The 14,054-nt window shown below is 43.1% G+C and overlaps 1 protein-coding gene across 7 annotated transcripts in view; it reads left to right on the top strand.

The window, feature by feature from the left end:
* Window positions 1-13,904, top strand: part of Slob (Slowpoke binding protein) — a 35,674-nt gene extending 21,770 nt beyond the window's left edge. For 5 of the 7 annotated variants that reach the window (XM_030384552.2, XM_018098663.3, XM_089256961.1 and 2 more), the window contains 7 exons: window positions 3,331-3,538; window positions 3,614-3,850; window positions 3,918-4,099; window positions 5,307-5,517; window positions 5,591-5,716; window positions 5,784-5,926; window positions 9,759-13,904. In XM_030384552.2, coding sequence (XP_030240412.1) covers window positions 3,331-3,538; window positions 3,614-3,850; window positions 3,918-4,099; window positions 5,307-5,517; window positions 5,591-5,716; window positions 5,784-5,926; window positions 9,759-12,024 — 3,373 coding nt within the window. In that variant the 3' untranslated portion in view covers window positions 12,025-13,904. Of the gene's footprint in view, window positions 1-3,330; window positions 3,539-3,613; window positions 3,851-3,917; window positions 4,100-5,306; window positions 5,518-5,590; window positions 5,717-5,783; window positions 5,927-7,357; window positions 7,491-9,758 lie in introns of those variants that run through there. The other 2 variants (XM_018098667.3, XM_018098668.3) reach the window with 1 other exon arrangement.
* The last annotated feature ends 150 nt before the right edge of the window (window positions 13,905-14,054 follow it).

Below are 14,054 nucleotides of genomic sequence, written 5' to 3' on the forward strand. Positions count from 1 at the left end.
GCGTTCGCAATGCTTTCACGTAGTTCTAGTGCACAGAAACCACAATTAAAACCAGCAAAACGTAAAAAATAAAACACTTCACAATTTTGAACTTGATTTTGAACGTGAATACAGCACAGCTGCCCCACAAAGCATCCGGCAGAATGCGAAAAAATGAAAAGAAAATCGAAATTAACTGGAATCGTTTCAAGTGGATTCCCAGAATAATTCATCAACTTGAAATTTCGCTATCTGCTGTGAATTTAATAATGCATAAATCAACTTTTCCAAAAATTAAAAAAAATTAGACAGAGAATCCACTCGAAGCTGCCATGAAAGGGGCAGGAGGACAAAAGACCCGGGGCCACAGAAATTTCGCTTTTTATAGAAATTAAATGTGATGATAAAATGCATTCGGTGTGCCATATGCTGCCAGGCAGAAGCCGAAGCAGAGGGGCTGGCAGCACTGCACAGGTTAAAGTTGTCAAGGTTTTGCACCTGCTGAAATTAGAAGCAGGCACAAAAATTGCAAATTAAATTATCAACTTGAAAAATTTCACTCGGAAAGTGAAAGCGACGCGCATTGATGAAAGTCCCCCTCCCAGATGTGTGTGGGTGTGTGTGTGGGCGTGTACGTGTTTCTGAATACCTTTGTGCGTCTCTCTCTCTGTCTCTCTCTCTCTGTGCATGTGTGTGTGTATCTCTGTACCTGTGTGTTGCGTGCTGAGCCGTGTGATGAATGTGCAAGCGAGCGTAAGCTACAGTTCGCGTGTGTAAGTGGAAAGCATCTATTTTCGCGATTTTTCGACATATGTGTACGAGTGTGTGTGTATGTGTGTGTGCGTGTGGGTGTGTCTTGGAGTGGGTCCCTAACGAGCATCGAACCGCGTCCACACACCCACTCACATACGTATGCAAAGGCCCCACAGCTGCTGCCCTGCTAAGTATGCAATAAAAAATCTTCACACTCGAGCACGTTAATTACGGAACCGAAAACAGAACGTGAACTCAGCAAAAGTATTTGTTTGTGCTCTTCCCTTAACGATATCATAGATTTATGAATATATTCAAATTTTTAAAGATTATCAAGCAGATGATCAACTGCAAGAGCAAATGACTTTCCCATGAAATCTTCCTCTAAATAATACTCCACAAAGCGAGAAGCCACAAGCTGAGAGCAACATTTTAGCTTAAATTAGCTTAAATAAACACAAACAGCATTCATGCACACTTCTGCAATTTGAATGTGTTCATTGCGCACAGCTCACAGTGCTGTATGTATGTATGTATGTGTACAGCATATATTCACCTATACATATACAGTTGCATTCAAGGTCATGGCACTTAACATCTGCAAGAAGAGCACAACAAACTATAAAGTGCACAGCTGAAAGCGCTGCAATATAAATATGAAGCATACGCAACGTTGGCCAAAGACATTTACCGACAACAAGTGTGTGTGTGTGTGTGTGTGTGAGGGTACATGCGTGTGTGTCAATTTGTTATGAAAGCTGTGTTTCGTCAGGCCTTGCAATGTTTTTTATACTTTGCCGCTCGACGTAGTTTTGGGGCTACATATACAGAGATTGCGTATACGTCGCGTTAGCCGCACTAGTGAGCCGCGAAGCAAGTCTCTTGACCAAGTTTCATGACACACGCCTTTGTTGCGGCGCTGCCACAGTCGCACTCGCTGTTGCCTTATTAAATTTTCAGACACATGCTAAACTTAACCCGAGGATGTGCTTAACCTTCGCTCTGTTTTGATTGAGTGGCCCCTAAGTGTTTGTTTATGAGCTCGCCCCCAGTCTGGGCATCTATCTGTGTGTCTGTGTGGGTGTGGGTGCGGGTGGGTGGGTAGATGGTGGCACTTGAATCCAGTTTGTGTTTCGTTAACAGACTTTCTTTCTCGCATTCGTCACCTCTCTTTCAGCCTCTTTGCCACACAATTAAGCCGCAGCGACTCGAGACTCGAGTCTCGAGACACTGCTGTTCAGGCATGAACATATGAATATACGATGATCGTATACATGCCTCCGACGCACTCAGCGACTAGCAGGTAGTGCGCTGTGATAGCGATAAGGGCCACATGTACGGACTGCATAAATATACAAATGAAGACCAACCCTTGCAACCCCAGAGTCAGATTACGAAGGAGACGAGCGCTGAGCCTTACAAACTCAGCGATAGGATAAGAATAGCTAATAGACCAACGCGGAGTCTTACACACTCAGCGATAAGATAAGAATATGTAATAGCCCAATGCTGAGCCTTACACACTCAGCAATAGATACATTAGATTTAAGGGTTGAAATTATACATGAGTCTGGGTATATAAACCCAGGCTCAGAAGAATAAAGATCAATACGAAACTAAACACCATCATAGTAAAGTGTATTCGTTCACTGCAATTTGCTTTCTCTTTTGACACGCTTTCGTTTTTCAGTTTATCCACTCTGCATTTGCATTTGCCGCCACTTGGCCAAAATTCACTCAGTCAGTTTGTCAGTCAGTCAGTCAGTCCGTCAGGCCCTCACTTTGTCGGCATATTCCTTAAAAATAAACATATAATAAAGATATAAAAAATGAACACGGTAAACTCTTGCTTCCGTTTCCGCTGCGCCATTGTGCAGGCAGGCCTTGCCCTCGCCTTCGCCTCTACCTTTGCCACCCCTTGGCCCCAAAACGTAGACAGCCCTTTTTTCTTTGTTCAGCAGTTTCCGTTTGTTTGCCAACTATATTTGCCAACTTTCCCTAGTGGAAATTATTTTTCAACAAGTTCTCACAGTGTTTCGGCGTTCAATTCGAATGCGGATGCGCTTTGCATGTCAATGGCGTGCCAAAACAGACTCCTCTCTCTCTCTCTCTCGCCCCGTCCTCACTCTGCTAACTCTCCCACAATTGTCGTGTCACAATTGTCGTGGCATGCGATCTGTGGTCTGTTCTGTGGCTGTAGCTGTGGCATGTGATAATGCTTTGTGGTCAAGAGAAATGCTACAAAATTGCTCGACAACACGAAAGCGAAAGCATTTGATGCGACATTTGTGCCATGTCCTTTACTATCTGCTCTGATTCACGCTTCTCGACAGCCGGCTGATCTTAATTTAGATTAGGGCGACTAGACATTGAGATGGGCGCTTTAGCTGAATTCTCTAGCTATATAACCAAGGAGATAATCATTTGCTATGAGCGCTTTAGGCTGTACATAATCAGCATATCATGAATGTGAAAGTATGACTAGTTCTAGTTCCTATTTGAATTTCCATAGTTTGAATTCCTTTTGTATGCGCTCAATCGAAGCTAAGCGAACAGAGTTCCTATCGAAGTGACTAAATTGTGGCCCACATCTTGCAGACCCAACATCAAGTATCAGTACTCAGCGCTCGACAGCGGCAATGGCATTGTGGAGCGCAGTCCCAGGGAGCGAGCACAAAGGGAGCGAGCACTGAACGCCACGCAGGAGTGGATACAGAGCGCCAATGGGCGCTACGAGGTGATTGCACATCTGGACGAGATTGGCTCGCGGCATGCCAAGAACTGGTTTCTGGTCAATGATGCATCAGTAAGTGGCCCCCCAATCGATCCCATTGAATGCGTTGACTAACTCCTCCTCTGCTAACTTCCCCTTCTGCATCAGGTGCGCACAGATCGTTTGCTGACGCTGCTGCCACTCCCAGCGGACTGCGTGGCCCTCGAGGATCTGCCGCCCGACGAGTGCGCGCGCGAAATACTGATGGAGCTGCTCGGATCTCTGCACCATCCGTACATCTATCCGGTGCTGGACCTCGGATTCTTGCGCAACAGCTCGCACAGCTACGCCTGCCTGGTCACGCCCTTCAACTCGCGCGGCAGCCTCAAGGATCTCATATTTAAGGTGAGCCACACTCCCCCTCTTCTCTTTCTGTCGTACTGAGTACGTATTGCTTCCCGATCTCTTGCAGGCCCAGTGGAACGAGCCCTGGGCGCGTAAGTACACGCGCAAGCCGAACGGCCTGCCCGTCAGCCAGGTGCAGCGCCTGGGCCGGCAGATCCTGGAGGCGCTGCTCTTCCTGAAGGAGCGCGGCTTCCCGCTGCACGGCCACCTGCATAGCGGCAATGTCATTCTACAGAACGGAGCGGCCAGGTGAGCACTCAGCTGACTAATTCCCACGCTTTCCCTCGCTGCAGCCAAATCGAAAGCCATTCAACGCAATTTTGTGCAACTTTTTTCGCTCGTGAATAGCATTCGTGGGGCTCTACGAACCAAAACATTTTCCATGCCATTCACGGCAAGCGACAAGCCGTGCACACGGCTGCACATTAACACCTTCCACCCAACGCGCGGGGTACAAAAACACTTAACAGAAAAGAAAAAAATGAGTTCCAACTTTTTGCAGTGCTCGTTCAAGGGCTAAAGCATTTTGGGCGTGGCTAGGCGATTTTTCCCCTTTTGTGCGTATGCAAATGCCAAAAGGTAATCGATTCAATTTCAAAGTTCGAATTGCCAATCTGAATGCTAAGCAGTTAAATAATGTTGGCTATATGCGAGTTGAGCTGGCCAAATGTGGCTAATATATGATTAGGCTTGAATCACTTATCACGATTTGTGCACACCGAAAAAGGGGTCCAAAAAACTGGAGAAGGCAATACGTAATATACGTACATGCACAGAAATGTACTTGATTCCTATTAAGGCTTAGCCATTGAAAACCCTTCAGTTGAGCAAAATGAAACGGAGGCTCAAGAGGAGGAACCAGCGACAACTGCATTTGGCTATCTCGAAAGCCAGAGAACCACTTTGGTTTCTTTGTAAAAACTGAGAGGCTATCCATACGAGAGATTTCTATCAGCATATGAAAAGAGAAGAGACAAATGACGACTTGCCTTATCGAGCCTCTAGCTTAAACAATAGTCCCATCGATGTGGCACTGTCAGTCTGTCTGTCCACTTCTAATGAATGCAACGCTATTCTAGGCTTTACACGAACACTTTACGATATCCATAAAGTCTGGAGTTCTCCTAGCATCGGGCATCTCCGACTCTTGCTCAAAGCATGAACATAAAGCAATGCTCGCATATTACGTTTGATGAGCGCTCTTTGCCACACAAACACATTCGATGCCACACACACACACATACACACACACACATAGCTATTTCAGTCGTAAAAGTTGTCGCCATGTGTTGGCCATCCACAGCGGAGAAAGCAAACTTAATGGCACTTAGCATTTATATTAGGCGGGAGGCGTGAAGCAGCCGAGGGACGGACAAACAGAGGGCGTGGCAAGCGTTCCGCAATTATGCAATCTCGGTTGTGGTGGCTGAAAGTCTCGTTTCGCTTCGCTTTTCAGGCTGTCGGGTCTGGAGAACGGCCTGCTGGGTCTCAACTCGCGCAACAACGCCGTCATGTGGTCTCGCTCCGTAACGGAAATCGAGAATGTCGACATCGTGTGCTTTGGCCACCTGCTCTATGAAATGTGCACCGGTCAGGAAATGACCACTCCGAAGCCGTCCATGCGGGTGCTCGAAATGGAGCTGCAGCACTATCCACAAATCGGCCAGGTAATCAATCATCCGCAAGTTAGCCGCTGCAGTGGAGCGATTGCTAAATTTTTGCATTTCATTGCGTCAACAGGTTCTGGAAATATTAGGTCTTATCTTTGAGCCGCCCAGCGGCGTTTGCCCCTCCGTCGAGGACCTAGTCCTATGCGATCTATTTCGTAGCATCGATTTACGCGAGCTACGTGGTCCGTGTTTCAGTGTAAGTAGAAATCAAGAACGACACGAATGAGCCTCTCATTTATATAAATGTATTTCATCCCTTCCAGACAATCAAGCCGAGTCTTAGCCGTTCCACATTGAATTTGCTGCACGCCGTCAAGAAGCGCCAATGCGCCTCGCTGGGCAGCTCGTTCAGCGCGGCGAGTTCGCCCTGTACGCCGCCTTCGACGCCGCATGACCGACGCACTGGGTGAGTATCCCAAGCCACTCTCCTAAGCCTTATCAATAGCATAGCAATGCAGCTCACTCACACCTACACACACACACCCACACACACACATCCATACAGCTGCCAGCTGAGATTCAGTCATCTCTGATATAGAGAACTTATATTCAAAATAAATTATAGGGTATACTTAGAGTCTATCAGAAAATCATTTTAGACTTTACGTATTCAGCTTAGCGTTTCAAATTTGTTCAGCCTGCATGAAGAGGCATATTAATTTGCATACAATATTTTATTTAAATACTTGAGAGTCCTAAGTAAATTAATAATACAAATATTTGCTTTTGTGTTAAATTTTTTAAATTAATTCAAATTTGCCTTGTTAATATTTTCTATTTATTTACAATATAGGCTTAACTTTTTTTAAATTTTATTTTTGCTATCTAAAAAATATATAGAACAAAAATTCTTGAGAATTCGATGCTTTTTTCTCTACGCCTGCAGCTGGCCTAGGTCTAGCTCATTTCAGGTTAATGAAGAATAACACAATAAATGTCACATTCACGCACACACACGCATACAAATATATGTATATATATGTACATATATATCTATATCACTACAGCCTAAAACAAACAAACCAAAAACAGAGTTGAGCAGGAAAGAAAAACTACAAAATGCAAAATGAGAGCACAAACAACAAAAAATGGCGTCGTATATTATGTGTATTAGTATTATATGTGTGTGCGTGTGTGTGTGTGTGTGTGTTTCACCTCTGCACCTATCCGTTCGCCCATGTGAGTGTGTGTGTGTGTGTCAAAGGTAAATATTGTAATGTTTTAGCCGAGATAGCAGCTCGAAACATTATGCATGCCAGAGGCGAGTGTAATTAAGTAATATCTGCAGACGAGAGGGAAGGACAGGGACAGGGGAGGGTTAGCAGTATGCAGAGGTGGCAACTCTATTAAATGGCCAATTCACAATCGTTGCTCATGTATATTTTAAGCATACATACATACATATGCAGAATATCAATGTATATGTTTCTCTCAGTGTAAATTTATTCTTTTTTGCTGCCTTAACCAAATCGCATGTCTTCTATATATTCTACATATTACATAATGATATACCTATACCTATATAAGTAGAGAAACTTTTCAACTAAAGTATTTTGTATGCAATGTTTACTCTCTCTTTCTCTCTACAACTCGAACTCAAACTAAATCCTACTCAATCTATGTCTTAGTGTTGCGAACCCAACAATCAAACTGAACCAGTTGCAGTTACACAAGCCTCATCTCTACATCAATCTAAATACATACAGATCAGCCCTTGAATGTCTCTCAACGATCATTTTCGTTTATCTAACATACGTGTGTGTTTTATTTATGATTTACAAATTGTTGCATTTCTGCATTTGTTTATTTACATAACCCGTTTCGAAACTAACTACAGTGTACCGCCTGCGCCCTATGAAGTCTTTCGTATGTACTAAAGCAAACCAACCAACAAACCAACCAACCAACCAAACAACCAACCAAAGAACTTAACAAAAGATGAAAAAAAAAGAAAACAAAGCAAATAAAAACGAATATGAAACTAATTCAATTCACAACAAATCACTCACAAATACAATTACCACAACTACAATGTGTAAGACTCTTGATAAAACCTAACATGGCAATTGAAACGAATACCTGAATAAATAAATTATATATATATATATAAAACTCTCTATATATGCATACATACATGTATCCAATCAGTTGAGCAGCGCACAACAATTTTTTGTACTCAATTTGCAAGTTTCGTAAGCCCAAGAATGGGGATCTATATCTATATTTATAAGATCTAGATCTATATGATAATCGAAGTGCAGGCAATTGTTGTTGTTGTTGTTCTTGTGTTAAGCAGTATCGTGGTAAGTGGCAAATTTTTGTATGCTAAAAGCCACCAAGCGGCGAACCACCTAAACCAACACCACCAAAATACCACCAAACGCCAAGCACCGCTCACCGCCTCTTCAATGCACAAGCGAACCACGCCCATTTCGAGTTTTAGCTTTGGTGACCAGTGAACCAAAGTCAGATTTAGGTATCAGTGCTGCCAATTTAACCTTTTTTAGCACACTTAGTGTCTAGTTATCAATTGGCGTCTGAGGTATTAAATTCCAAGAGTTAAGAAAGAACTTGTTGAGCTAGAAATGTCCTGTCCGATAACCTGACACATTATTACGGATATTTTCCATCGAAATAACAAAATTCTGGGAATTTTTTAAATCAGAAGGTTTATGAATTAAAATTAGAATTAAACTAATACCTTTGACAAACAAATGTGAAAAGAATTCGATCATATATCGTATATATATTTAAAAATTTATAACTTTGGAAATAGGTGCGAAAAAGTTTCTTATTCTTTTCAAATGAGTTTTGAATGCGTTTTTGCTCGTTTCGAACTATTCTCGCCTTAATCTAATGATTGGCAGCACTGCAAAGATTTCATGGAATACAGCAATTCATTTTAGTTTTTTAACCGTTTGCTATGATTTTTTCTCCCTCGAACTTTGCCTAAATGCTTTTAATAAATATACTCTGTGTTTTTATTAATTGTTTAAGTATATCTATAGCTGTAATCTGCACGTTTGTATTAAAATATCGATGTTTCTTTCGGCTTTCACATAAATATTGCACGTTGATTTCTATTTGTATTATATCAAATGAATTCGGCCTGCCGACATTCAAAAACTTCTTCAGGTATATCTATATTGCTAAACATACATATAATTTATACTGCGGTCCAATTTTCAATTGTATAATCTGAATAATACTAAATATGGTCGATCGCAAGGGTATATTATCTAGTTAGTCAGATTTTACATATTTAGATGCAATCAATTCTCCCATTCATCAATCCACATATAATAGATTTACATTTTTTATGGATATAGCCTAACTTTGTAGATTAGACGTCAGACTTTATATAGATTATCGTTCTGACTATAGATCTAAATTAAGAGCTTTGCATATGTAGAACGGTGCAGTATGTTAAAATCTAAATAGAATTTAAATGTAGAAAATATCTTCAGAATCAGAAGATGAGAAAAGATTTTTGATAATTCTATACATTTAGTTGTAAGCCATGGAGCTCTCTTAGAGAATGTATTTTGGAAACATTTAATGAAATTTGAAAACAAATAAAATAAATACATAAATACATTGATATATACTTTTAAACGTTCCAATACGAAATTGGTAAGCGTGAACTTACTCAATTCCAGTTAGGATGAAGTCCTCTATCCAGACCAGTCCAGTTAATTGCCGAATAGCTGTGTGCCTGTGCCTGAAATGATATTGTGAAAATTTGATTAGAAATCTAGTTAAGTTTCATCATAGTTAGGAAATTATTTTTTAAAGTCCAATTTAATTAATCTTTGCATAAGATTATAGCTAGCTTAAAACAAGTACTACTTAAAGTAATGAAATATCGAGAATCACAACTCAGATCTGATTCATCAATGCAGCTGCTTTGAGAACAATTGACAAAAGCTCGCGAATCGCTTGCAATAGAACTGCACCCAAGTATTTGTTGATGCTTCAACTGCCACGCCCACATTGACACACTCACATTGTCACACATACACTCATTCACAGTCTAAACAAAACACGCATAGAAAATGTCAAGAGTAAGAAAAACAATAGAAGCAGGTGCGCTGCATCGTAGCCAGCATCCAGGCTATGCCAAGCCAAGCCAAGCCAAGCCAAGCTAAGCAAAGCCAAGCAGAGCTGAGATCTATATAGCCATATTGCTTTTATATCGTGTATATCGCATTTTGATTGTTGTTCTCGCCTTGCCACAGCATCAGCCGAACAATGGACTCATTTGACATATCAAGCGAGGAGGAGGAGGCGCTGCTCGAGGAGATTGTCGTAGGCAACGGCAGCAGCTGTCACATGAGGAGTCTGCAGCGGCTGCAGCACTGGCACTCCGCCTCCGCCTCCACCTCGGCGTCATCCTCATTTACGCGCACGCAGCACAGGCAGCAATACGAGCCGACAGAGTCGCCCATCCACTACTGCGACCATGCGGCGCTCTACTCGGATGACAATGCCCAGGAGCAGCCCCCGGCAACGACACAGCCGACGATACGCTGCAGCAGCAGCAGTCAAAGCAATCTGGCAATCGAGACTGAGCAGTACGACGACGAGGCAGGAGGCGAGGGGGAGGGCGAGGAGGACGCTGACGCAGTGGCCAGTGGTTCGGGCGCCGGTGGCCAGCAGCGTTTGCACACCTCCTTCAATCACCAGCTAACAGCGGACATGTGCAACTACAAGAACTCGAAGAGTCGCCGCCTGGAGTACTCGCTCAAGTGTCTGAAGTACGGCCGAAGCAATCCCTCGCAGGACTCGGCGTTCGGTTCGCTGACCGACAACGACCTGTCCATTGGCTCGTCGAGCATTCGCCTCAACAGCTTCCAGTCCATCTCGTCCCCGATTGATGAAGGCGTTGAGGACGTTATTATAGCCACCACAACGGGCACCAACGAGACCTGCTTGGAACTGGCCACCATACCGCGCAGCATGGTCTCGCAGGACTCGGCCATCTCGTCGCCTTGCCGTGAGAGCTCGCCCAACAACTTCTTGCACATCGACGACGCCATGTCCGGCACGGGCTCCACTTCATCTGGCTCGGGCTGCGCCTCCCTGGGCCACATGCGGCCACAGCACTTCCCCGTCTCGCTGTCCCCAAAGATTCTCGTCACGGCCACCAGCAACTCCAGCAGCTCCTCCTTAGCCTCCACTGCACAGACTCAACAGCAGCAGCAGCAGCAATTCGATCCGCCCAAGATTCTCGTTAATGATCAGAATTCTATCTACACCACATCGCCTTCAAAGCGCTCCAGCATGATTGAGGTCTTCTCGCAGAAGTACCGGGTCAGCTCATTCGAGGACATGTCGCCAAAGCGCTCCAGCTCCGATAAGCAGCACTTGAAGCATGTCAATCGCTTGGCCTTCCGCTCTCTGGAGGAGGAGCGACGCATTGACAATGCCTTCATGCCCATGTCGGATCGCACCCATTCAGACAATCGCGTCAACATGCAGAGTGAGAAGTACAAGAAGCTGACGCACGCCTCCTTTCGCATCAGCAAGACCTCGTCCAGCCAAGACCAATCGTCGCCCACCAATCATCCAGGCTCCTGCAACATGGAGCTGCAGCGCACTGGCAGCTCCTCGGGCAGCCAGCGCCAGACTCTGTGGAGGGACAGCAAATTCTACCGCAAGAATCGCATTGCCAAGAGCAACGATTCGCTGTTGGAGCACTCGCCCAGTCACTCGTCGGCCCATCTCTCGCCCGGCTCGCAGGGCAGTCGGCGGTCGCTGAGCGTCACGACTAGCTTCTGTGGCCAGGCGGGCCAGGGCACGCGACGGTACTGCAGCTCCAAGAGCGAGGATCTGGGCGAATCCTCTGACTACTTGCGCGTCATGGACGCACGCAAGTCGTACTCAGAGCGGCATCTGGTGCGGCTCAAGCAGACAGCCATCAACAACACGCACAGCGGCAGCGAGGACGAAATGAGCTTCAACGATGACAATAATGCCTCCTCATCCGCAGCTGGAGTCAACAGCAGCAGCAGCGGCAGCGCCCATGGACACCAACACCAACACCAACACCAGCAGCACTTGCGCTGGAGCAGCTGCTCCATTAATCACCTGAAGACGACCAATATTAAGACCACATCCCTGGCCACGCTCACCTGCCAAACGAATTTAAGCCCCCAATTTGCCCCAACTGCCAACAAGACGGCCAGCTATCGCACCCCATCCAAGTCCCTCGATCAGGCACTCGACGTCGACGTCAACAGCATTGGCAACAGCAACACCAACACCAACAGCAGCAACAGCAACAGCAGCAGCAGCAACAACAGCAGCAAGGACAACAGCTCCGTGGATGAGTCGCCATCGAGGCAAACTCTAAGCGGAGCGGAGCTCTCCCGCATCTTTGTCATGGAGATGGACGATGCGCCGGGCAGCAGCTGCAGCGAGGAGAAGACTCCCCTACTGGACAGCGTCGAAATGTCACCAATTAGTCCAACCGAGCCGCAATCAGACCTGAAAAAGCTGTAAGCCGTAGCCACAGGCGCACACGCATTGAGCGGCCCAAATGCAAAGCATGTGATAAATGATCGGATGGGTATATTGTATGCAACCGGAGGGGAACCGTCAATCTATTATGCTGTGGTCCTCGAATAAATGCACGCAAGTTCGAACTGCTGCAAAACACAATTCACGTATTGACAAATCGCCATTTTGCTTGTTTATAGTGGAATGACACCTACTGCAATCGGCCATTCGAATAGTTTCCATTGTCGCTTGCAGTTAATAATGCATTTTACAACACTAATAGAGCATATTGTTTGTCGCATGCTTTCCCCAGCACCGGTGATGTATATTGATGTCATTCCACAGCCGTTTGATTCGCTTTCCTCTTCGCCAGCAAGCCTTTGCCAACAGCATTATGCGGTGTCATTGCACCGCAAGGCCGTATGCCATTCAAATTGACGGCCAAGCAATGATCGAGGGCTGCTTTCGCCTTTGCCCACCCACATCCACACTTAAAGCTTTCTTCTGGTAACAATAATATTTTCTTTATATGTATTGTATTTTACGCTTATAAAGGGCGCTTTTACTGCGAATAAGTCTTTACAGATGCTTTTCAACTCTCTAGACTGCTAAGCAAAAATTATATTTACTAAAATAAACAAACAACAGGAAAAGAAAATACAATATATGTATATGTATTTGAGCATCAATTACACTTTTTTAGCGTATGAACTTATACACACATTATTTGTAGCCAACTACACAGCTAAGACTTAAGCTTCGCAGCAAGTATTGAAAATATTTTACTGTAGCTTAAAATCGTTTTAAAGTCCATGAAAAATTGGACGCGAAACCAACAATATAGTGTGTTAAATATAAACCAAATGGATCACGTTTTAAATATATTATTATATATTAATATCTAGTGTATGACAGAGCCAAAGAAAAGAAATGAAAAACAAATACAAATTTATATAGATACAATAATAAGAAAACTACAACTAAATTCAATTTAGTATAAAAATTATAACAAAATATCGTTCAAGTGTTTTAGCAGGGGCTTTTTTTCAGTTTTGATGGACAACGGAAATGGGAAAATAGAAAAATGGATCGCATGCCGAGCAGACAGAGTATACGAAAATAAAGTAATCAAAGCTCATGAGTTCAAAAAAATCAGTATATTATTATAAAAAAAAAAAAAACAAGTTTTTGTTGACAGATGTAAACAAATTGCACTTAAATATTATAATTAAAACAATACAAATACAGAAAAAGAAAACAAAAATTAATCTTAAATCTAAGAGTGTTAACGAAAATACAATAAAAATGCAATCAAATTTACAAACTTACATACATATATATCAGAAAAGCACTCACTAAAAAAAAAAAAAAGAAAGATAAATATAAAGAAAGAAAGAAAGAAAAAAAAAGATAAAGATAAATATATACAAGAAAATCGTAAGGAAAACCTACATTTAGACGCACGCACCTAGCAAGAAGCACTTCATGGAAAATTCCCGGATTAATCGTTCGATTCGTTACATAGAACTTGAACAGAGCACAGAGTTCCATATTCAGGCCACATACATACATGATAGGAAGTACATTTGATTTTGGTTACCATTATTACAATTAATTATTGAGTAGACGTTTGATTTAAATATTCAGATATTATATTAAAGGGCTTGTGTACATTTCTTTGATAAGTATGAAACTAGTTTAGCTCTTCTTGTGTGTGTGTACGTATCCTTTTGACAAATGTTGCCCAAGACAAGGCAAAAGTAACAAAACACAAATCGCCCCCTAAATGAATTTTAAATGCTAACAAAATAAACTTGTTTATAGAATCAGTGATATTGAGTAAATATTTTCATGATTTAAACTTTTGAAATAAAAAACATAAATCTAGAAATTCAACACAGAAAAGCGTTTTATTCGTTTGGCCAAACAATGCATTTCGCTCACAAAAATTTTAGATTCTCAACTGATTTAAATACTTAATTTAGCGCCTTTACGACATTTGTACTTAGTCATATATCGGGCTGCCAAGAGAT

Source organism: Drosophila navojoa, chromosome 3 (assembly GCF_054131105.1).
Source record: "Drosophila navojoa isolate 15081-1374.11 chromosome 3, UAZ_NAV_1.0, whole genome shotgun sequence".
In the NCBI taxonomy this organism is placed as follows: domain Eukaryota; kingdom Metazoa; phylum Arthropoda; class Insecta; order Diptera; family Drosophilidae; genus Drosophila; species Drosophila navojoa.